Source organism: Engystomops pustulosus, chromosome 3, assembly GCF_040894005.1.
Source record: "Engystomops pustulosus chromosome 3, aEngPut4.maternal, whole genome shotgun sequence".
In the NCBI taxonomy this organism is placed as follows: Eukaryota; Metazoa; Chordata; class Amphibia; order Anura; family Leptodactylidae; genus Engystomops; species Engystomops pustulosus.
Window position 1 is genome coordinate 211,099,391 of NC_092413.1, and position 23,942 is coordinate 211,123,332.

The window sequence follows — 23,942 nt, forward strand, 5'->3', positions numbered from 1 at the left end:
ACCCACTATACATCATACACCCACTATACATCATACACTCACTATACATCACACACCCACTATACATCATACACCCACTATACATCATACACTCACTATACATCATACACCCACTATACATCATACACCTACTATACATCATACACCCACTATACATCATACACCCACTATACATCATACACATACTATACATCATGCACCCACTATACATCATACACCTACTATACATCATACACCTACTATACATCATACACCCACTATACATCATACACCCACTATACATCATACACCTACTATGCATCATACACCCACTACACATCATACACCTACTATGCATCATACACCCACTACACATCATACACCCACTACACATTCAACACTCACCATATATCATACACCCACTACACATCATACACCCACTATACATCATACACTCACTATACATCATACACCCACTACACATCATACACCCACTATACATCATACACCCACTATACATCATACACCCACTGTACATCATACACCCACTATACATCATACACCCACTATACATCATACACTCACTATACATCACACACCCACTATACATCATACACCCACTATACATCATACACTCACTATACATCATACACCCACTATACATCATACACCTACTATACATCATACACCCACTATACATCATACACCCACTATACATCATACACATACTATACATCATGCACCCACTATACATCATACACCTACTATACATCATACACCTACTATACATCATACACCCACTATACATCATACACCCACTATACATCATACACCTACTATGCATCATACACCCACTACACATCATACACCTACTATGCATCATACACCCACTACACATCATACACCCACTACACATTCAACACTCACCATATATCATACACCCACTACACATCATACACCCACTATACATCATACACTCACTATACATCATACACCCACTACACATCATACACCCACTATACATCATACACCCACTATACATCATACACCCACTATACATCATACACCCACTATACATCATACACCTACTACACATCATACACCTACTATACATCATACACCCACTATACATCATACACCCACTATACATCATACACCCACTATACATCATACACCCACTATACATCATACACATACTATACATCATACACCTACTATACATCATACACCCACTATACATCATACACCTACTACACATCATACACCCACTATACATCATACACCCACTATACATCATACACCCACTACACATCATACACCCACTGTACATCATACACCCACTGTACATCATACACCCACTATACATCATACACCCACTATACATCATACACCCACTACACATCATACACCCACTATACATCATACACCCACTACACATCATACACTCACTATACATCATACACCCACTAGACATCATACACCCACTACACATCATACACCCACTATACATCATACACCCACTACACATCATACACCCACTATACATCAAAAACTCACTATACATCATACACCCACTATACATCATACACCCACTACACATCATACACCCACTACACATCATACACCTACTATGCATCATACACCCACTACACATCATACACCCACTACACATTCAACACTCACCATATATCATACACCCACTACACATCATACACCCACTACACATCCTACACCCACTACACATCCTACACCCACTACACATCATACACCCACTACACATCATACACCCACTACACATCATACACCCACTACACATCATACACCTACTATGCATCATACACCCACTACACATCATACACCCACTACACATTCAACACTCACTATATATCATACACCCACTACACATCATACACCCACTACACATCCTACACCCACTACACATCCTACACCCACTATACATCATACACCCACTATACATCATACACCCACTACATATCATACACCCACTACACATCATACACTCACTATACATCATACACCCACTACACATCATACACCCACTACACATCATACACCCACTATACATCATACACCCACTACACATCATACACCCACTACACATCATACACCCACTACACATCATACACCCACTATACATCCTACACCCACTATACATCCTACACCCACTATACATCATACACCCACTATACATCATACACCCACTATACATCATACACCCACTATACATCATACACCCACTATACATCATACACCCACTATACATCATACACCCACTATACATCATACACCTACTATACATCATACACCCACTATACATCATACACCCACTATACACACATCACCCTCTACTCAGTACTGGCAGCCGCCACCAGCTACATGTAATACACACTGATATATAATGTACTCACCGTATACTCACATCCACCGCCTGACCCCGGCTACACCAGTACCTACCAGCATCTACCTCACCAGGTGGGGCCTCACAAGCGGAGGCGGGAAGCATGTCAGAGACTCTCATCTAACCGGAGAAGTGAGATGGACAGGGGGTTGTGTTGTGCACATGAGTGACAGGAGATCATATTCTCATCACATGTGTCTCCCACATAGTGCTCCAACTACTTCCTCACCACAGTCATAGAAGTCACTCTAATATTGCCCCCTACATACAAGAAAATAACTACTATAATACTGCCCCCTACATACAAGAATATAACTACTATAATACTGCCCCCTACATACAAGAATATAACTACTATAATACTGTCCCCTATGTACAAGAATATATCTACTATAATACTGCCCCCTATGTACAAGAATATAACTACTATAATACTGCCCCCTATGTACAAGAATATAACTACTATAATACTGCCCCCTATGTACAATAATATAACTACTATAATACTGCCCCCTATGTACAAGAATATAACTACTATAATACTGCCCCCTATGTACAATAATATAACTACTATAATACTACCCCCTATGTACAAGAATATAACTACTATAATACTGCCCCCTATGTACAAGAATATAACTACTATAATACTGTCCCCTATGTACAAGAATATAACTATTATAATACTGCCCCCTATGTACAAGAATATAACTACTATAATACTGCCCCCTATGTACAAGAATATAACTACTATAATACTGCCCCCTATGTACAAGAATATAACTACTATAATACTGCCTCCTATGTACAAGAATATAACTACTATAATACTGCCTCCTATGTACAAGAATATAACTACTATAATACTGCCTCCTACGTACAAGAATATAACTACTATAAGGCTGCCCCCTACATACAAGAATATAACTACTATAATACTGCCCCCTATGTACAAGAATATAACTACTATAATACTGCCTCCTACGTACAAGAATATAACTACTATAAGGCTGCCCCCTACATACAAGAATATAACTACTATAATACTGCCCCCTATGTACAAGAATATAACTACTATAATACTGCCCCCTATGTACAAGAATATAACTACTATAATACTGCCCCCTATGTACAAGAACATAACTACTATAATACTGCCCCCTATGTACAAGAATATAACTACTATAATACTGCCCCCTACGTACAAGAATATAACTACTATAATACTGCCCCCTGTGTACAGGAATATAACTACTATAATACTGCCCCCTATGTACAAGAATAAAACTACTATAATACTGCCCCCTGTGTACAAGAATATAACTACTATAATACTGCCCCCTGTGTACAGGAATATAACTACTATAATACTGCCCCCTATGTACAAGAATATAACTACTATAATACTGCCCCCTGTGTACAAGAATATAACTACTATAATACTGCCCCCTATGTACAAGAATATAACTACTATAATACTGCCTCCTATGTACAAGAATATAACTACTATAATACTGCCTCCTACGTACAAGAATATAACTACTATAATGCTGCCCCCTACGTACAAGAATATAACTACTATAATACTGCCCCCTATGTACAAGAATATAACTACTATAATACTGCCCCCTATGTACAAGAATATAACTACTATAATACTGCCCCCTATGTACAAGAATATAACTACTATAATACTGCCTCCTATGTACAAGAATATAACTACTATAATACTGCCTCCTATGTACAAGAATATAACTACTATAATACTGCCTCCTATGTACAAGAATATAACTACTATAATACTGCCCCCTATGTACAAGAATATAACTACTATAATACTGCCCCCTATGTACAAGAACATAACTACTATAATACTGCCCCCTATGTACAAGAACATAACTACTATAATACTGCCCCCTATGTACAAGAACATAACTACTATAATACTGCCCCCTATGTACAAGAACATAACTACTATAATACTGCCCCCTATGTACAAGAATAAAACTACTATAATACTGCCCCCTGTGTACAAGAATATAACTACTATAATACTGCCCCCTGTGTACAGGAATATAACTACTATAATACTGCCCCCTATGTACAAGAATATAACTACTATAATACTGCCCCCTGTGTACAAGAATATAACTACTATAATACTGCCCCCTATGTACAAGAATATAACTACTATAATACTGCCCCCTGTGTACAGGAATAGAACTACTATAATACTGCCCCCTATGTACAAGAATATATCTACTATAATACTGCCCCCTTTGTACAAGAATAGAACTACTATAATACTGCCCCCTATGTACAAGAATATAACTACTATAATTCTGCCCCCTATGTACAGGAATATAACTACTATAATACTGCCCCCTATGTACAAGAATATAACTACTATAATACTGCCCCCTATGTACAAGAATATAACTACTATAATACTGCTCCCTATGTACAAGAATATAACTACTATAATACTGCCCCCTATGTACAAGAATATAACTACTATAATACTGCCCCCTATGTACAAGAATATAACTACTATAATACTGCCCCCTATGTACAAGAATATAACTACTATAATACTGCCCCTATATACAGGAATATAACTACTATAATACTGCCCCCTATGTACAGGAATAGAACTACTATAATACTGCCCCCTATGTACAAGAATAGAACTACTATAATACTGCCCCCTATGTACAAGAATATATCTACTATAATACTGCCCCCTATGTACAGGAATATAACTACTATAATACTGCCCCCTATGTACAAGAATAGAACTACTATAATACTGCCCCCTATGTACAAGAATATAACTACTATAATACTGCCCCCTATGTACAGGGATATAACTACTATAATACTGCCCCCTATGTACAAGAATATAACTACTATAATACTGCCCCCTATGTACAAGAATATAACTACTATAATACTGCCCCCTATGTACAAGAATATAACTACTATAATACTGCCCCCTATGTACAGGGATATAACTACTATAATACTGCCCCCTATGTACAAGAATATAACTACTATAATACTGCCCCCTATGTACAAGAATATAACTACTATAATACCGCCTCTCCTGCTGTATAGAGATCTCTGCATGTATACAGTGCTGGGCTTTAATGCTGTGATATATCGAACGCTAAGCTGATGCCGGTTCATTTCGAGATCGGAGCTGGGCCGGCAACGGATACACGGGGTGCCGGCCGTAACAGGCAACATCCCAGTGTAACACCCGCAGTTGGAGTGGGTTCCGGTCTTGGGTGTTTAACCCCTTAAATGCCGTGGTCAGCACGCCCGTGGAATTTTAACTGCCTTCTGGGGGTCTTTGCGCCACGATTGCCCCCTGTGCCATCTTTGGGGGGGTGGCGATCGTTCCTATGGCAGCCCTAAGGTCAGTGTTCAGTGCTGCCGGGTCAGAGTGAGACCTCATGGTCTGTGCAGCAGGAAGAAGCAAGGTCCAATGTGGAGCTCCTGCAGAGCTGCCACCCAGCCATACTTCCAGGAAGCAAGGTGTCATCTGACACCTTAGGGGCAGTCAGGAGACTCAGCCCCAGAGCAGAGGTCCACTGTCCGGACTCGGCTCCAATAGCCTAGCCTGAAGTTACTACCAGGCTGTGAGCAACTCTTCCTGCGGACCATCTCTCCTTCCATCTTTCCAGCCTGCTGATGTGCTGCTGTGATCTGAGGCCATTGCCTAAAGTTTACCCTTTAATAAAGAAACTGTGGGTTATTTTCCACCCACGTGCCTCTGTGTGATCCCTGACTCAGGCTGCTTCACCTCCATGGGCTCCCCAACCTACATCACTCAGGGACCTCTTCACACACCTCAGGGTTTGCCCCAGGGAGAAACGAATAAATAAGCCTCTCCCTCCATTCTGGTGACAATACCAAGCACCAAGACCATAGTGCAGTGATGGCGAACCTATGGCACGGGTGCCAGAGGTGGCACTCGGAGTCCTTTCTGTGGGCACCCAGGCTGTTGCCCCAGGACAAAGTTCACCAGACAGGACTTAAATCTTCCTGCAGTCCTAGACAACTGAGATGCAGCTCTTGGCACTCTTTTAAAGTGTCATATCCTTGACTGATTGGAACTGCAAGAAGAGTAAGATGGTGTGAACAGGGACACAATATTTTTGGAGGTCCTACTACTGGCCCCACGATTCTTCCTGTACAGAGAGACCCTGGAGAGAAGCTACAATGATGTATGAATTTGCCTTCCTGCTTTCAACTGTATTGGTGTCCTCAGGGGGCTGATACGATTGACTGTTGTGGAACAAGAGAGCAATAAGTTACTGTTTAAATTGTCAAGTTGGCACTCGATGGTGAATAAGTAGGTTTTGGTTGAAATTTAGGCACCCGGTCTCTAAAAGGTTCGCCATCACTGCCATAGTGTGTCTAAAGCCACATAAACCAGCCACCGAAGCCAGGCCAGGCCCCGGAGGGGGATGTTGCATATTATGATGCCAAATGCACTTTAAGTCACTTCTAGTTGGCCATAGAAAGAGGCCTCCAATAATTATTCCATCCTGCCTCCACACCGGAAGTACCTCACGGATAGTGCTGCATTGCCAGTCGCTTTGCTTGCTATTTGGGATAATCATGGGAATCCCCATAGAGGCCTTATGGGAATATTAATATACAGTATATAGGCGTTTACAGTGAACATTAATAGCTCCATACCTGGATGACTGGTTACTTTCAAAGAAGTTCTGAATCTTCACCTTCAAATAATTCTGGTAACATAGAAGAAGAACCAAATATACTGAAGTAAAAGCTGAGGCAATGGGGTTGCACAATGCATCAAAATTCCAGTACCTTTTGGGTTTTAAAAGGGGTAAAACTGTACAATACCAGGATTTCGTGCTGGCTCCCTTCTCTTTCAGTCGTAACAAAGCGGGCAGAGACGCGTCCACACACTATGATGGCAGCCACGGTGGTGTCTACTACTGCTTGTTAACCTGTTCCCTTCTGAGTTGTACCAAGCGGAACAAAACCAATGTGTGCTACCAAACAGATCCAAGGGAAGGGAAATTTTGGTAAGCAAGTTGCTGCCATAATACATCCCCCTATGTACAGGGATGTACCTGGTAGAATCTTGTCCCTCCCCTATGTACAGGAATGTGACTGGTAGAATCCTGTCCCTCCCCTATGTACAGGAATGGGACTGGTAGAATCTAGCCCCTCCCCTATGTACAGGAATGTGACTGGTAGAATCTTGCCCCTCCCCTATGTACAAGAATGTGACTGGTAGAATCTTGCCCCTCCCCTAGGTAAAGGAATGTGACTGGTATAATCTTTCCCCTCCCCTAGGTACAGGAATGTGACTGGTAGAATCTTGCCCCTCCCCTATGTACAGGAATGTGACTGGAAGAATCTTGCCCCTCCCCTATGTACAGGAATGTGACTGGTAGAATCTTGCCCCTCCCCTATGTACAGGAATGTGACTGGTAGAATCTTGCCCCTCCCCTATGTACAGGAATGTGACTGGTAGAATCTTGCCCCTCCCCTATGTACAGGAATGTGACTGGTAGAATCTTGCCCCTCCCCTATGTACAGGAATGTGACTGGTAGAATCTTGCCTCTCCCCTATGTACAGGAATGTGACTGGTAGAATCTTGCCCCTCCCCTATGTACAGGAATGTGACTGGTAGAATATATTCCCTCCCCTATGTACAGAAATGTGACTGGTAGAATCTTGCCCCTCCCCTATGTACAGGAATGTGACTGGTAGAATTTTGCCCCTCCCCTATGTACAGGAATATGACTGGTAGAATCTTGCCCCTCCCCTAGGTAAAGGAATGTGACTGGTAGAATCTTGCCCCTCCCCTAGGTAAAGGAATGTGACTGGTAGAATCTTGCCCCTCCCCTATGTACAGGAATGTGACTGGTAGAATCTTGCCACTCCCCTATGTACAGGAATGTAACTGGTAGAATCTTGTCCCTCCCCTATGTACAGAAATGTGACTGGTAGAATCTTGTCCCTCCCCTATGTACAGAAATGTGACTGGTAGAATCTTGTCCCTCCCCTATGTACAGAAATGTGACTAGTAGAATCTTGTCCCTCCCCTATGTACAGAAATGTAACTGGTACAATCTTTCCATGGAAAACAGTAGAACTGATCTGTGGACTCCTTTTCCTGCCATCTTAGATCTTTTCATCTACAATAACTTAATATGAATAACACAAAAGACATTGAATAAGTTACATTTTTATTAAAAAAATAAATCAGAAAATGTCTGAAAATCTGGAGTGGTTACATCTAATTCCCGAAAAGTAAAGCTCTTCACCATAGAAAACATATAGACAGTCTACAGTATTTGTGCTTCTCCATCCTCTACGACACTGAACATATAAAGAGTAGAACCCGCCACCGCATTATGTACCCCAGATCGGAGCGGTGCTGCTACATCCCGCAGAATATTAGAGGTTAATTACAAGTCATCTGGCGCTAGAATCACATAATCGTAAATAGATTTTTTTTTTCTCATTAAAAGATTCATAAAGGACTAAAAGATTTTAGGGGATCAGTTAACAATTGTTTGTATTTTTTATACCAATATATTTATTTAAGGAGACGCCCTCATGGGACTTTGACTTGATGCAATTATAAGGTGTTTTACATAGAAATATAACCTATGGATTCAATTGTACAGGCCAGAAGGCAAAATTGAAGACAATGTTTTTTATGAAAACCTCAAATTCTCTGGAATATAAATGTACAGCCTTAATAAATAGAGCCTGTAATGATATTAGGCCTCATTTAGAAAAACTAACATATAAAAAGGCCTATAGCAGCCATTCAGAAGCTGTCCCTGCAGTACTGTGTCTATAGCAACCAATCAGAGCTCAGCTTTCACTTCATAACCTGCTGAGGAAAAATGAAAGCTGTTCGGTGATTGGTTGCTATGGCCAGTAGTGATCAACAAGGCCTGAACTAAATCATATAGGCCTAACCTAAATCTACTTCTCTTTGAAGTGCTGCAATACCTCGCTCAGACTAGAAATATAAGGGGCAATATATTTTAAAATAAAAAAGGATTTTCCTCTTTTTGCTGTAAATTATTAAGACTTTCTATGTAAATCTATGAAGAAAAAAACTGCCCCTCGCTGCCTTACTGTCTGATCCAGATGTTTCTCTAATAAATCCTCTTATAAAAACGATAATGAATCCCACCTTCCTGCCCCAGGACCCCGCCACCCCCCAGAACACTGGGGCCTCTTTCACTATAGTAATGTATCAGCCTGACAACTCTAATCTCCATTGACTTGAATGGGCTGAGGTGCTACACCCCAAAATCACAACTACAGGCCATGAATGTACCCTGATATTTATCTGGGTTATCAACAAAGTAAAACCGCAGGCACCCATCATTTTGGGCCTCAGTGCATTGGCCGTACATCTATAGCATGTGGATTGTTATGTACAGTCTAGTGGATTCTCATTTCTTGACATAAGATATGGCTGACTATGTATACAAGCTATATCCATATAATCTACACAAAGTGCACGGTGCCAAGGCAGTGGTCTGTGACTCACGGGTTATCCTCCACCTACAAGTACAGATAGAAAATAGTCACAGATTTGCAATTTCAATGCATTTTAAGGCTACATTCACACGAACGTATGGGGAACTTATATATACGCAGTATATATGTCCCCCATAGACGGCAATAGGCACACAGCGCCGTACGGGAGCTGTACGCCGTACATGCTGCACCATACCGTTCTGTAGCCGGGAGAAAGATAGGACATGTCCTATCTTTCCCAGGAATATTGTGCCGTGCGCCAATATCACTACAAAGAGGCGCGGAGGTGAGAGGCGCTCAACCCCTCCTCCTCTCCCTGGCGCCATGTGCCTGCTGTGCTACGGTACGGCGGGCACAAATCGTGTGAATCTAGCCAAAGACAAAGAATCTATAAGTGACATCAGTTATTTATAATCTGCAGTTTTTTGCGCTGTATGGGCCCATGCACACAAACGTATTGGGGACGTATATACGGCTGCAAATTTACAGCTGCATTTACATCCCCCCTAGTTGTCTAAGGCACCTGGGCTCGGTATGACGCGTGGCCACATAAAAGATAGGACCTGCTCTATCTTTTAGCTGTAAGCACGGCGTGCGCCACTATTCTCTATGGAGAGGGGAGGGGCAAGCAGCGCTCGCTTCTCCTCCTCTCCATCGCACCCGTTGCCGTGTAGCCACATATTCGTGTGGATGCACCCTAATATATAGTCCTGTCCGTGTAAGAAGTTGCATCTCCTCTCTGCAGGTGGGGGTCAGCTTGTCTGCCCGTTTTAACTCGCTAAAAGCTGTAATGTGAACCATTAACAAGAACTTTGCACTTATAAAGTCGCCGTGCAACCTCTTCGACGCAATATTTATTAACAAAGATAATTTATTATTTCTATAATGAATTAACAAAGATTTTAATAACAAAAGGACCATTGCGTGACGATGCCTTAGCAGGTGTAATAACCCAAAGTCCTTACAGTAAAAACATAAAAGTGTCCGCAACTTATAAAGATCAGGTATGACTGTCTATAAATAGGATTTGGATGCTTTATATTAAAAACCAGCGCTACCCCTGACTACAGGTTGCATGTGGTATTGCAGCTCCATTTTATCTTATTGAATAGAGCGGAGCTGCAGAACCAGACACAACCCATGGAAGACCCACAGATTCCAGACCTCTACACAAAGTCCTAAAATAAAGTTCTCCTAAAAATCAGCTAGAACACAACTGCTCGAGAGAACAATACATCAGTGCATGAGGGATAATTTCATACAATTTCCTATTACAATAATAGCAGAGCATGCTGGGAGTAGTAGTATCATCCAAAAAGTGCAAAATGTTTCTGTGCAAAAGCTATCACCGCAGTTAGAACTCAAGTAAAGATGGCGGTAACTTCTTATTCTACATACAGCACATAGACAGATGAGCTGCATCACAGCCGAAACACACTGTAACGCAACAATAAATTACCATACGTCAGATGGCAGCAGTGGCCGGCATCCATAACGGACAGCCAAGAGCTAATGGCAGTAGATGGGCTAGGAGTGAAGAGTCAGCTGCTCTTACTTCTCTACATCTGAATAAGTTTGTGCCCCCTCAGCTCAGGCGCTGTAGGACGGATGCAAGTTACAAAAGGCACTTTTCTTGCAAACATTATAAATCTGTGAAAATTAACTTTATAGGATTAGGATAAACTCAAAAATCTGACACCACCCATTCTAAAGGCAACCCAACAGAATCTAATTTTAGACAACCCCTTTAAATCAGAAAACCTCTAGGATGTTCTACTGAAGCTGGATTAGAGGGCGCTATTGCTTCTTATAAATGAGTGAGCTGAAAACTTCTGCTTGTTCTCAGGAAGGTTAGGAAACGATAACGGGTACATGGGGGTTTCTTCAGACCTCAACATTTGCATCCGTAAGCCGCAGTCTACCTTGGAGGTCTAATGTTGTGTACCATAGAAACAAAACGGTCGTTACTTGGAATACGGGTGACGGCCTGACTCGGCTGCGCTCACTATTCTTCATGCTTCAGAGCTGAAATTTTCCAATAACTATATTATTAATGTCATATTGTGACAAAATTTATCAACTTTATCAGCAGAATTTTTTTTTTGATCCTTTAACACTCATCCTATGCCTACCAATGGGCGGGGTCTCTGCAGTCAGTCCGCCACTAATCTAACAAGCAGTACATCCCCTTTAAGCCTTAGAAAGCTGTGCTGCATTAATATCACCCATAAAGGTGATCTTGGCCAGTTAATTTTAGTGCCTAATTAAAGGGGTGTTCCACTCGTCCGTATTTATAATATACATAGTTAATCACTTCTGTCAGTCCCACAGTTGGGATAGGTAATTATTAGGTATTGATGGAAAACCCCCCTCTAAACAATCCAACCAACCCAGAAGTGATTTGAATTAGCAATTTTGTCCTATTGTTTAATTTAACATTTGGGGTAATTTAGATTTATGAACCCCCCCTTCAAATTTTTGAATATTTATACAGGACATCTGACCACATTCAGTTTAGCAAGGGTTAAGTCATCAGGTCTACGTTTACTTGTGACTAACGATCTTCAGCCAATTAAAGGGTCATCGTCGTCCTGAAACTGCAGTCGCATGAACTGGCGCGGCGAGGGCAGCTTCTTCTTCAGGAGCATGATGATGACGCAGCTGATGGTGGCAAGGACCAGGATCCCACCCAGGACGATCCCGATGGCCTCCGGGACCTGGATGCACCACTGATCGGCCAGCAGGCACTTGGTGCTGGACAGGGTGCCGTTGTTGGGTTCGGGTTGTAAGCCGAGGATCGTGCACATCATGGGGTAGATGTCTACACTGTTTATGGTGTTGATCTTGACGTTCTTGTGGAAGGCCGGTCCGTGGGCCGCCAGGAAGGGGTGCATGCTGCGCAGGCTGTTGTTATAGCCATGGTTCCCCACTGCAAGAGAAGACAATTTTCAGGACTGCGCCGTATAACCGTCTATCTTCCTGATCAGACAATTTTTTGTGTTTTTTTTCCCTTTTGGTTATTATCATAATTTTGCACCATTTCTGCCCTTATTTAAAAATCATTCTTACTGTATTTTATTTAAATTACTGTAATTCTCTGGACTACACCAAGTACTTTTTAACAAGAAGAAACACACTATGATGTCAGCGAGCGACTGATGTCATGCTGCATACGATGGCAAAGTGCAGGGACATGGAGCCGAAGCATCGATGGAAAGTAGAGGACCTGCGGGGGAACATCGGAAGGAGAGTACGCATTTTTTTGTCTTATAGGCTGGGCATTCCTCGGGGAGGGGCTGCAGGCTATATACTGGGGGGGGGGGGAGGACTGAGGCTATTACACTGGTGGTCAGGGGCTGCAGGCTATACACTGGTGGTCAGGGGCTGCAGGCTATACACTGGTGGTCAGGGGCTGCAGGCTATACACTGGTGGTCAGGGGCTGCAGGCTATACACTGGTGGTCAGGGGCTGCAGGCTATACACTGGTGGTCAGGGGCTGCAGGCTATACACTGGTGGTCAGGGGCTGCAGGCTATACACGGGTGGTCAGGGGCTGCAGGCTATACACGGGTGGTCAGGGGCTGCAGGCTATACACTGGTGGTCAGGGGCTGCAGGCTATACACTGGTGGTCAGGGGCTGCAGGCTATACACTGGTGGTCAGGGGCTGCAGGCTATACACTGGTGGGTTATTCACTGCACCTGCCTGCTCTGTAGGGATGCCAGACATCAATGTATTAATATGGCAGGAACCCGAAGTGGAACACACCGCATAATCTGCTGCTTGAAGAGGCAGGGGCGCCTCAGTCTGCAGACACCTTTGATTTTTACATCCATTAGTGAAATGACCTGGTAGCAGCTTAATCCTATTCAGGCGACTTGGGCTCAGTTGCAATACCAAGCACAGTCACTATAATGTGTATGGCGCTGTGTACAACATAACACTAATACAAATAGAACCTTACAGGTTATAGGGGAGGACTCATTCTGCGCTATGGCCCAGCCCTCGTCAGCCACCAGGATTATGGGCTGGATGCGGCTGTTGTGCTTGTAGTGGTAGTCATCCGGGATGTCTTCTTTCAGGTAGACCTTCATGTGATCGCTGCAGTTTTTCAGCAGATTGTAAACCAGGTTTGTATCTGGAAATCAGAGACAAAATATTAGCAGACTTGTACTGATCTATATCTACAATACAGTTGTAGCAGAGCTGAACTAGTCTGAAATGGACAACCCCTTTAAGTGACAATCACTTTCAATACTGAACATGAAATGTCTTACTAATCAGCCGTTACTATTCCAGGTAAGGGAGTTTCCAAAAGTGCACATTTTATTTAACCCCCTTTAGACTCCCTTGACCTCACTATGGCTCTTGTCCCCAAACCCCATCCCTTGTCCAGATTGTGATTGGCGCACCTGAACCCCCTTGTCCAGGCTGTGGCTGGTGCCCCAGGTCCCCATCCCCCCCCGGTCCAAGCTGTGGCTGACGTCTCAGACCCCCTCCCCACTTCCTACGTCCAGATTTTGGCTGACGCCCCAGACCCCCATGATCGGACTATGGCAGGCGGGCCGTGAGCTGCAGCAAAGATTGGACTGGAAGAGGTGACCGTTCGAAGCCCGTTCGAGGGAGAGGGAATAATCCAAAGCAGATTTATCCCCATTGATCATTTTCGAGGAGCAGTACTCCCTGTACAAGCGTCATAGAGGTTCTATATGACCAGCAACTGTTCTAATCATTAAATTCCTACAACCAAATGTTTTAGCAGAAGCATAGACCGATATCTGTGTGGCCACAAACCAATGAAGCCATGCAGAGATAATAACTGCTTTCTACTTCCTGGTCCCTCCCACAAGGAAACAACCAATCGGCCAATCACATACCTTCAAGGGGTAGTACGGCTGCAACTGGAGTAAAGTCCACCAGTGTGTAATTCCCCCGACCAATGCACTTATCCAAGGCGATGACTCTATTGGGCGAGCATTGGGCCATCCCATGGTCACTGGTGATTATCACATTGACCGTGTCCCACAGCTCAAACTTTTTAAGCTGGGCCACCAAGTACCCAACTTTCTTGTCTATAACACCCAAGACTTCAGACATATTTAATTTGTTTTCCGGTCCGAATCGGTGTCCGCTCTCATCAGGTTCTTCAAAATATAGAGTTGCAAAATTGATGGGGTTGTCCGCCCTGGTGAACCATGCGGTGATGTGATCTACTCGTTCTTCAAAAGATACAGAGGAATTATACTGTAGAGAGTCATTGAGGGTGACGTTCTGGATAGTCACGTCAGCCCCCGGCCACATGGCAGCGCCACTCCTCCGTCCGGCACGTTGGTTGGTCACCCAGATAGGAGTGGCTTCATTCCACCACCCTGGGTCATGCGTTGAGTTATAATCATCTAGTCTGAAGACCTTGTTGTTGGATTTATCATACATGGAGTTGGCTACAATCCCGTGGCTCTCGGCATACAGTCCAGTCACTATGGAATAATGATTCGGGAAGGTCTTTGTGATGAAGACATTCTTGACTTCTCTTACCAGGACGCCATCATCAAAAAGTCCTTGGAGGTTGGGGAAGGAATAGTTCAACAAATAGTCTGCTCTGAATCCATCAAAGGACACAAGAATTAACCGGGGTACAGAACTACTACCAGAGTCCACAGAGCTCACTATGGCTGCATGGACCAGGGCCACCACCAACACCAACATGTACATCCTGAATGTTCTTCTAGGGATGTTTATCTGGAAAAAAAAGTGTTTGAGAATTTTTAAACTTTGAGAATCTAGAATGAAAGCCACATTCATTCTAGATGGCCAGATCATTACATAACTATTCTAGATAGGCAACTCATAAGCATTACATATGTATTCTAGAATTCCATGTACATTCTAGACCCCCAGTTCATACACATTAAATATATGGTCTTTGCTTAGCTTGCCCTTTCCATACTCATTCCAGATACTCATCTCATACACTTGTTCTAGATGTCCAGCTCACACAGATTACAAATGTATTCTAGATCCCAGCTCACACATTACACATCGAATCCAGATGCCCAACTCATTGTATCTCAAAATTATTGTAAATGCTAAGCTAAAACATTACACACTCATTCCGACACTCTGCTCACAACCAACATACACTCATTCTCAATGCTCAAATCCCAATCATCACATACACATTCAAGTTATCCAGTATCTAGTTCACACATTTATTCGAGATGTCCAGCTTATACTATTAAATATTCATAGCATTTACAAAGAGTGTGTAAAGCGTGTGCTCAACATCTACAAAGAGTGTGTAAAGCGTGTGCTCAACATCTACAAAGAGTGTGTAAAGCGTGTGCTCAACATCTACAAAGAGTGTGTAAAGCGTGTGCTCAACATCTACAAAGAGTGTGTAAAGCGTGTGCTCAACATCTACAAAGAGTGTGTAAAGCGTGTGCTCAGCATCTACAAAGAGTGTGTAAAGCGTGTGCTCAACATCTACAAAGAGTGTGTAAAGCGTGTGCTCAACATCTACAAAGAGTGTGTAAAGTGTGCGCTCAACATCTACAAAGAGCGTGTAAAGTGTGCGCTCAACATCTACAAAGAGCGTGTAAAGTGTGCGCTCAGCATCTACAAAGAGGGTGTAAAGTGTGCGCTCAGCATCTACAAAGAGGGTGTAAAGTGTGTGCTCAACATCTACAAAGAGGGTGTAAAGTGTGTGCTCAACATCTACAAAGAGGGTGTAAAGTGTGTGCTCAACATCTACAAAGAGGGTGTAAAGTGTGTGCTCAACATCTACAAAGAGGGTGTAAAGTGTGTGTCAGCATCTACAAAGAGGGTGTAAAGTGTGTGCTCAACATCTACAAAGAGGGTGTAAAGTGTGTGCTCAACATCTACAAAGAGGGTGTAAAGTGTGTGCTCAACATCTACAAAGAGGGTGTAAAGTGTGTGCTCAACATCTACAAAGAGGGTGTAAAGTGTGTGCTCAACATCTACAAAGAGGGTGTAAAGTGTGCGCTCAACATCTACAAAGAGGGTGTAAAGTGTGCGCTCAACATCTACAAAGAGCGTGTAAAGTGTGCGCTCAGCATCTACAAAGAGCGTGTAAAGTGTGCGCTCAGCATCTACAAAGAGGGTGTAAAGTGTGTGCTCAACATCTACAAAGAGGGTGTAAAGTGTGCGCTCAACATCTACAAAGAGGGTGTAAAGTGTGTGCTCAACATCTACAAAGAGGGTGTAAAGTGTGTGCTCAACATCTACAAAGAGGGTGTAAAGTGTGTGCTCAACATCTACAAAGAGGGTGTAAAGTGTGTGCTCAGCATCTACAAAGAGGGTGTAAAGTGTGTGTCAGCATCTACAAAGAGGGTGTAAAGTGTGCGCTCAACATCTACAAAGAGGGTGTAAAGTGTGTGCTCAACATCTACAAAGAGGGTGTAAAGTGTGTGCTCAACATCTACAAAGAGCGTGTAAAGTGTGTGCTCAACATCTACAAAGAGGGTGTAAAGTGTGTGCTCAACATCTACAAAGAGCGTGTAAAGTGTGTGCTGAGAATCTACAATGAGTGTGTAAAGTGTGCGCTCAACATCTACAAAGAGGGTGTAAAGTGTGTGCTGAGAATCTACAATGAGTGTGTAAAGTGTGCGCTCAACATCTACAATGAATGTGTAAAGTATGAAAATTCGGCCTACATCATGATAAATCTCCCCCATATCTATATCATAATCATTCTAGATGTCACCAGATTTTGACCACCCTGACTAACAATGCCAGCTGATAAAGGGTCACAAGTCCTCCCTATATCACCTAAAATTAGCAGCCAGTTATGTACTGTACCTTAATTACAGACTTTTTTCTGACATGCAAATTCGCTTTTCTGACTCATGTCTGGTGTTTGTGACTCTTCTCTCTCTTAGGCTGGCAGTGAGCCACACCCCATTACAACAGACATATAACCTCTATGTACAGATTGGAAATATTGTGTCATTTTTTTTAATTTTTTTTTTTACACGGTGCCTTACGCAGGTCCTTTAGCCTTCTAAGAATAGCAAACTGTACCCCATGTATGTGATTACATGAGATCATAGCAGCCTCAATGGAGGATGGAAAGGAGTAGAAGTCCATAGAGGCTGCTGTGACTTCATGTGGTCAGATACATACATGGGGCACAGTTTGCTATTATTAAGAGGCTAAAGGACCTGAAATGATGTCACTCTGGTCACATGACATGTACTGTTACCAGTAAGGAGGCATAAGACATGGGGAGTATTAGATGGGAGGTGCCCACCAAGCAGGACACGCCCCCTCTGATGCCAGGTAATATAAGATAAAAGGTGATTTATGTGGATTTAAGCAAAACAATTTTTAGCTAAAGGAAGTGTTAGGGCATTCTGGGAGTTGTAGTATATAGCAGATGGTTGTAAGTCAAGAATAAATATACTGTGACAAGAAAACTCTACAAACACCTTTCCGGAGCGTGAAAAGCATTGTCCACAAGATAGAAGAGAAGTAACAATGTGCTGGTGTCAGGTTACCTGGCGGTCATGCTGCTCCACAAACCTGGCAAATCCAGTTGATCCACTAATCCAGAGGAGCAGACTATAACCGGAACAAGTCTGCTTCCACGTGACAGAACTTGTTACAGACTTGGCTCGATTGTGGCATGAACTCATTAACGTGTGACCTGTTGGCCCAACACATTAAGCGCCCAACAACTTGCTACAGGAACAGAGACGGATCAAGTGGGAGGACGATATGGCCAAAAATATCAATATCCATCAGACCTCCTGAAAAAACTTCAGCAGGAAAACAGTCTGTGGCCTTCAAACATGTCCACCAGCCTGATGTCCTCACGTGTTGGGTGATGTGGAGAAATGAAGCTACGTCTTATCATCTACCAATGTGATGGACACTTGGTGGCTACAGTTTACCGTATACTCATCAACCAATAACACAAATAACTACAAAGATAAAGCTATCCCATCTCATAGCCGATTTTCAGAACTCCTTACCCCATGGAAATTATATCAACGTCAAACCTGGATTCGGTGGATAGTCTGGGGGAGTATAGCGACACTGAGTCAATCACATAAGGACTACATGGTCCAAGATATCAACACAACCCATCTAATAAATGGGTTACAGACCTCCTGACCAACCATAGAAGCAACTTCATTAGGAGATATGTCCACCTGGTTTGGTTCGATCCTGTCCACAAATCAGAGGCCCTCAAGAGTTGGCTGGCGTGGAGCAGGCGAGTTATAGCTTACCATCTACCAGCGTGGAGCAGGCGAGTTATAGCTTACCATCTACCAATGGGTTTAGAGGATACTTATGGGCAATAGTCGACCATACTCTAATTAAACGATCATACAGAGGACTACATGGCCTAGAATATAAAGGCACCTCCTCTGGTAAATCTCCTGAACCCAAGGAAGATCAAATGGAGAACATTCGTTAAGATTGTCAAAGGTTGGGTTCAAATACATCCACAAATCAGAGGCCCTCAAGTTCTGGCCGGCATGGAGCAGTGGAGCCAGGCCTCGCCATCTACCCTTGTGATGGGAATACCTGGTTTTGGTGGACGCTTAAAGGAGTACAGTGGTACCCATTATTAAAGAAGAGTCATTGTCTGAGACAGTTCCATACTTTTCCACATGTTCTACAATGTTCATCAAGGTCCATAAAAATGTTTTGTAAAAAATAAAACGCTGACTGGTGTGGACAGTGCCCTGAACTCATGAACCGGGCCAGGTTGAAAACATTTGAGTAGAACCATTCAGGAAGGGCCTACTGGGACAATGCAGAACGATACAGGAAGGGCCTACTGGGACAAAGCAGAACCATACAGGAAGGGCCTACTGGGACAATGCAGAACCATACAGGAAGGGCCTACTGGGACAATGCAGAACCATACAGGAAGGGCCTACTGGGACAATGCAGAACCATACAGGAAGGGCCTACTGGGACAATGCAGAACCATACAGGAAGGGCCTACTGGGACAATGCAGAACCATACAGGAAGGGCCTACTGGGACAATGCAGAACCATACAGGAAGGGCCTACTGGGACAATGCAGAACCATACAGGAAGGGCCTACTGGGACAATGCAGAACCATACAGGAAGGGCCTACTGGGACAATGCAGAACCATACAGGAAGGGCCTACTGGGACAATGCAGAACCATACAGGAAGGGCCTACTGGGACAATGCAGAACCATACAGGAAGGGCCTACTGGGACAATGCAGAACCATACAGGAAGGGCCTACTGGGACAATGCAGAACCATACAGGAAGGGCCTACTGGGACAATGCAGAACCATACAGGAAGGGCCTACTGGGACAATGCAGAACCATACAGGAAGGGCCTACTGGGACAATGCAGAACCATACAGGAAGGGCCTACTGGGACAATGCAGAACCATACAGGAAGGGCCTACTGGGACAATGCAGAACCATACAGGAAGGGCCTACTGGGACAATGCAGAACCATACAGGAAGGGCCTACTGGGACAAAGCAGAACCATAGAGGAAGGGCCTACTGGGACAATGCAGAACCATAGAGGAAGGGCCTACTGGGACAATGCAGAACCATAGAGGAAGGGCCTACTGGGACAATGCAGAACCATAGAGGGAGGGCCTACTGGGACAATGCAGAACCATAGAGGAAGGGCCTACTGGGACAATGCAGAACCATAGAGGAAGGGCCTACTGGGACAATGCAGAACCATAGAGGAAGGGCCTACTGGGACAAAGCAGAACCATAGAGGAAGGGCCTACTGGGACAATGCAAAACCATAGAGGAAGGGCCTACTGGGACAATGCAGAACCATAGAGGAAGGGCCTACTGGGACAATGCAGAACCATAGAGGAAGGGCCTACTGGGACAATGCAGAACCATAGAGGAAGGGCCTACTGGGACAATGCAGAACCATAGAGGAAGGGCCTACTGGGACAATGCAGAACCATAGAGGAAGGGCCTACTGAGACAAAGCAGAACCATACAGGAAGGGCCTTCTGGGACAAAGCAGAACCATACAGGAAGGGCCTACTGGGACAAAGCAGAACCATTCAGGAAGGGCCTACTGGGACAAAGCAGAACCATTCAGGAAGGGCCTACTGGGACAAAGCAGAACCATTCAGGAAGGACCTACTGGGACAAAGCAGAACCATACAGGAAGGGCCTACTGGGACAAAGCAGAACCATTCAGGAAGGGCCTACTGGGACAAAGCAGAACCATACAAAAATGGCCTACTGGGACAAAGCAGAACCATACAGGAAGGGCCTACTGGGACAAAGCAGAACCATACAGGAAGGGCCTACTGGGACAAAGCAGAACCATACAGGAAGGGCCTACTGGGACAAAGCAGAACCATACAGGAAGGGCCTACTGGGACAAAGCAGAACCATACAGGAAGGGCCTACTGGGACAAAGCAGAACCATACAGGAAGGGCCTACTGGGACAAAGCAGAACCATACAGGAAGGGCCTACTGGGACAAAGCAGAACCATACAGGAAGGGCCTACTGGGACAAAGCAGAACCATACAGGAAGGGCCTACTGGGACAAAGCAGAACCATACAGGAAGGGCCTACTGGGACAAAGCAGAACCATACAGGAAGGGCCTACTGGGACAAAGCAGAACCATACAGGAAGGGCCTACTGGGACAAAGCAGAACCATACAGGAAGGGCCTACTGGGACAAAGCAGAACCATACAGGAAGGGCCTACTGGGACAAAGCAGAACCATACAGGAAGGGCCTACTGGGACAAAGCAGAACCATACAGGAAGGGCCTACTGGGACAAAGCAGAGCCATACAGGAAGGGCCTACTGGGACAAAGCAGAGCCATACAGGAAGGGCCTACTGGGACAAAGCAGAACCATACAGGAAGGTTCTACTGGGACAAGCCAGAACCATACAGGAAGGGCCTACTGGGACAAGCCAGAACCATACATGAAGTGCCTACTGGGACAAAGCAGAACCATACAGGAAGGTTCTACTGGGACAAGCCAGAACCATACAAGAAGTGCCTACAGGGACAAGCCAGAACCATACATGAAGTGCCTACTGGGACAAAGCAGAACCATACAGGAAGGTTCTACTGGGACAAGCCAGAACCATACATGAAGTGCCTACTGGCACAAACCAGAACCATACATAAAGTTCCTACTGGTACAAACCAGAACTGTACATCTAGTACCTACTGGGACAAGCAAGAACCGTACATCTAGTATCTAATGGTACAAGCAAGAACCGTATATGAAGTGCCTACTGGGACAAGCCAGAACCATAAATCTTGTACCTACTGTGACAAGCCAGAACAATACATCAAGGGCTAACTGGGGCAAGCCAGAACCATACATGTAGTACTTACTGGGACAAGCAGAACCAGACAGGTGGTGCCACCAGTTATATTATTTGGCACTGCTACATGTGCACCTGTGTACATTCACAGCTCCGCCACTCGTGGTGCTGACTCCTGGGTCACATGATAAGGTGAGATAAAGGGGAAGGTGAGGCTGCGTCACAAGATCATGGAAATAAGGAAGTGCACCTGGGCTGCCTCCTATAGAGCGAGGGGCCCCTATAGTATAGTGTGTGGCCCCTGTACTGTCCTTGTGGGGGGAATCTCCTAAAGTGTATAATGTGTGGCCCCTGTAATGTTCTTGTGCAGTTTTGCATTGGCCCTTCACCTGTTCGTGTACAGTAACTTAGTGCAATGCAATGACTGCAGAGCCATAGGAAGCTGTTTCTAGCGCAGCACACTGACCTGTAACAACAAACACAACTCTGCTGCGCCACTCACTGCGCACCATCTATTACACTACACAGCGCCCCCTTCCCAGTCATGGCAGCTGCAGGTCATACACACTGATATATACAATGTACGCTCCGTATACTCACATCACCCGCCAGACCCCGGCCACCGCACAACTACACCAGCAACTACCTCACTGGGCGGGGCCTCACAGCCGGGAGGCGGGGAGCTGCCAGAGACTCTCCTCTGATTGGAGAAGACTCGATTACGTCTTCGCCGCCCGGGGATAGTGCGATGGACAACGGGTTGTGTTGTGGGCACGTGACGCGGGTGATGACGTCACCGTGTACCGTGACAGGAGAGTGACAGGGCGTGTCCACAGCTCATGGTGTCACCAGATGCGTCACCACACAGCGCTCCGACTACTCCCTCACCGCAGTCAGAGAGAGCTCACTCTAAAATATACTTTTACTAAAATACAAAGTTTTTAAAATGGTATCGAAATTGTTTCCAATTGTTTTATTTTAGAACTTTCCCTGAAACTTTACTTCACACTTTGTTCCCATAGCGGCCAAAATGTCTAAAAAAAACAACTTTTTCACCATTTGCAACGTGATCAAAAGGCTGTACGGTTCTCAATATGGTAGCAATGAAAACGTCAGCTCATGCCGCAAAAAACAAGACGTCGCACAGCTCCGTACAGCGGAGTATGGAAACGTTAATAGCGCCAGAACACGGCAAAGTGAAGAATTTTTTTTTTGTACAGAATGTTTACATTTTTTAAAGGTATTAAAACACAATAAAACCCATATAAAGCCTAGTCACAGTGTAGTCCAATACGTCCGGGTTATTACACGTGTGGTCATGGACATACTTCATGTTAGCAGCGCCGTCATAGTTATTGATAAGCTGGGGTGACCGGTCTGACAGCTCCTATGTTTACACAGTATTCCGTATGGTATGGAATTTCTGGGATGTGAGGATCGCATTGCTCCGCACTGATGTTGCTTACAGCTCAATAAATTCCTAGGAACAAACCGCTCCCACATTGTGCAGCCGTCTGTCCTCAGGCACAGGGTCACCCACAGCAGGATCAGTACTAAGATCCACCAGGACTTGCACTATATGAAAGACCAGAACCAAGATTGGGGCTGATTGGGTCAGATATGTGATGATAGGCTGGACCAGACAGGAGTGAAAAAGGCATAAACCTCCCATGTCAAATCAGTCCCTGTCCCCCTCACA

The 23,942-nt window shown here is 44.2% G+C and overlaps 2 protein-coding genes across 4 annotated transcripts in view; both read right to left on the reverse strand.

Moving 5' to 3' along the window:
- Positions 1–22,972, reverse strand: part of LOC140122640 (bis(5'-adenosyl)-triphosphatase enpp4-like) — a 60,626-nt gene extending 37,654 nt beyond the window's left edge. The window contains exon 1 of the mRNA XM_072143725.1: positions 22,844–22,972. The gene's annotated coding sequence lies outside the window, so the exon portion shown is untranslated. The remainder of the gene's footprint in view (positions 1–22,843) is intronic.
- On the reverse strand, positions 10,143–22,971 carry LOC140122638 (bis(5'-adenosyl)-triphosphatase enpp4-like). Of its 3 annotated transcripts, none has more exons than XM_072143723.1 (4): positions 22,890–22,971; positions 14,832–15,693; positions 13,919–14,092; positions 10,143–12,885 (listed from the first exon to the last, which is right to left on the reverse strand). In XM_072143723.1, exons 2-4 carry the CDS (start codon positions 15,664–15,666, stop codon positions 12,521–12,523), a joined length of 1,374 nt encoding a protein of 457 aa, XP_071999824.1. In that variant the 5' UTR covers positions 15,667–15,693; positions 22,890–22,971; the 3' UTR covers positions 10,143–12,520. The 3 variants fall into 3 exon arrangements, with proteins under 3 accessions (XP_071999824.1, XP_071999822.1, XP_071999823.1); XM_072143721.1 differs by having other exon boundaries at positions 22,844–22,940; XM_072143722.1 differs by lacking the exon at positions 22,890–22,971 and adding an exon at positions 22,710–22,731.
- Positions 22,973–23,942: the final 970 nt, after the last annotated feature.

What these genes read in the sequence shown, in the direction of transcription:
- LOC140122638 (XM_072143723.1), bottom strand. Translation starts at nt 15,666, where the DNA reads ATGTACATGTTGGTGTTGGTGGTGGCCCTGGTCCATGCAGCCATAGTG. An exon ending in AGCCGTACTACCCCTTGAAG is followed by an intron (nt 14,093 to 14,831) that starts GTATGTGATTGG and finishes TCTGATTTCCAG; the next exon opens with ATACAAACCTGGTTTACAAT. An exon ending in TGAGTCCTCCCCTATAACCT is followed by an intron (nt 12,886 to 13,918) that starts GTAAGGTTCTAT and finishes CTTCTCTTGCAG; the next exon opens with TGGGGAACCATGGCTATAAC.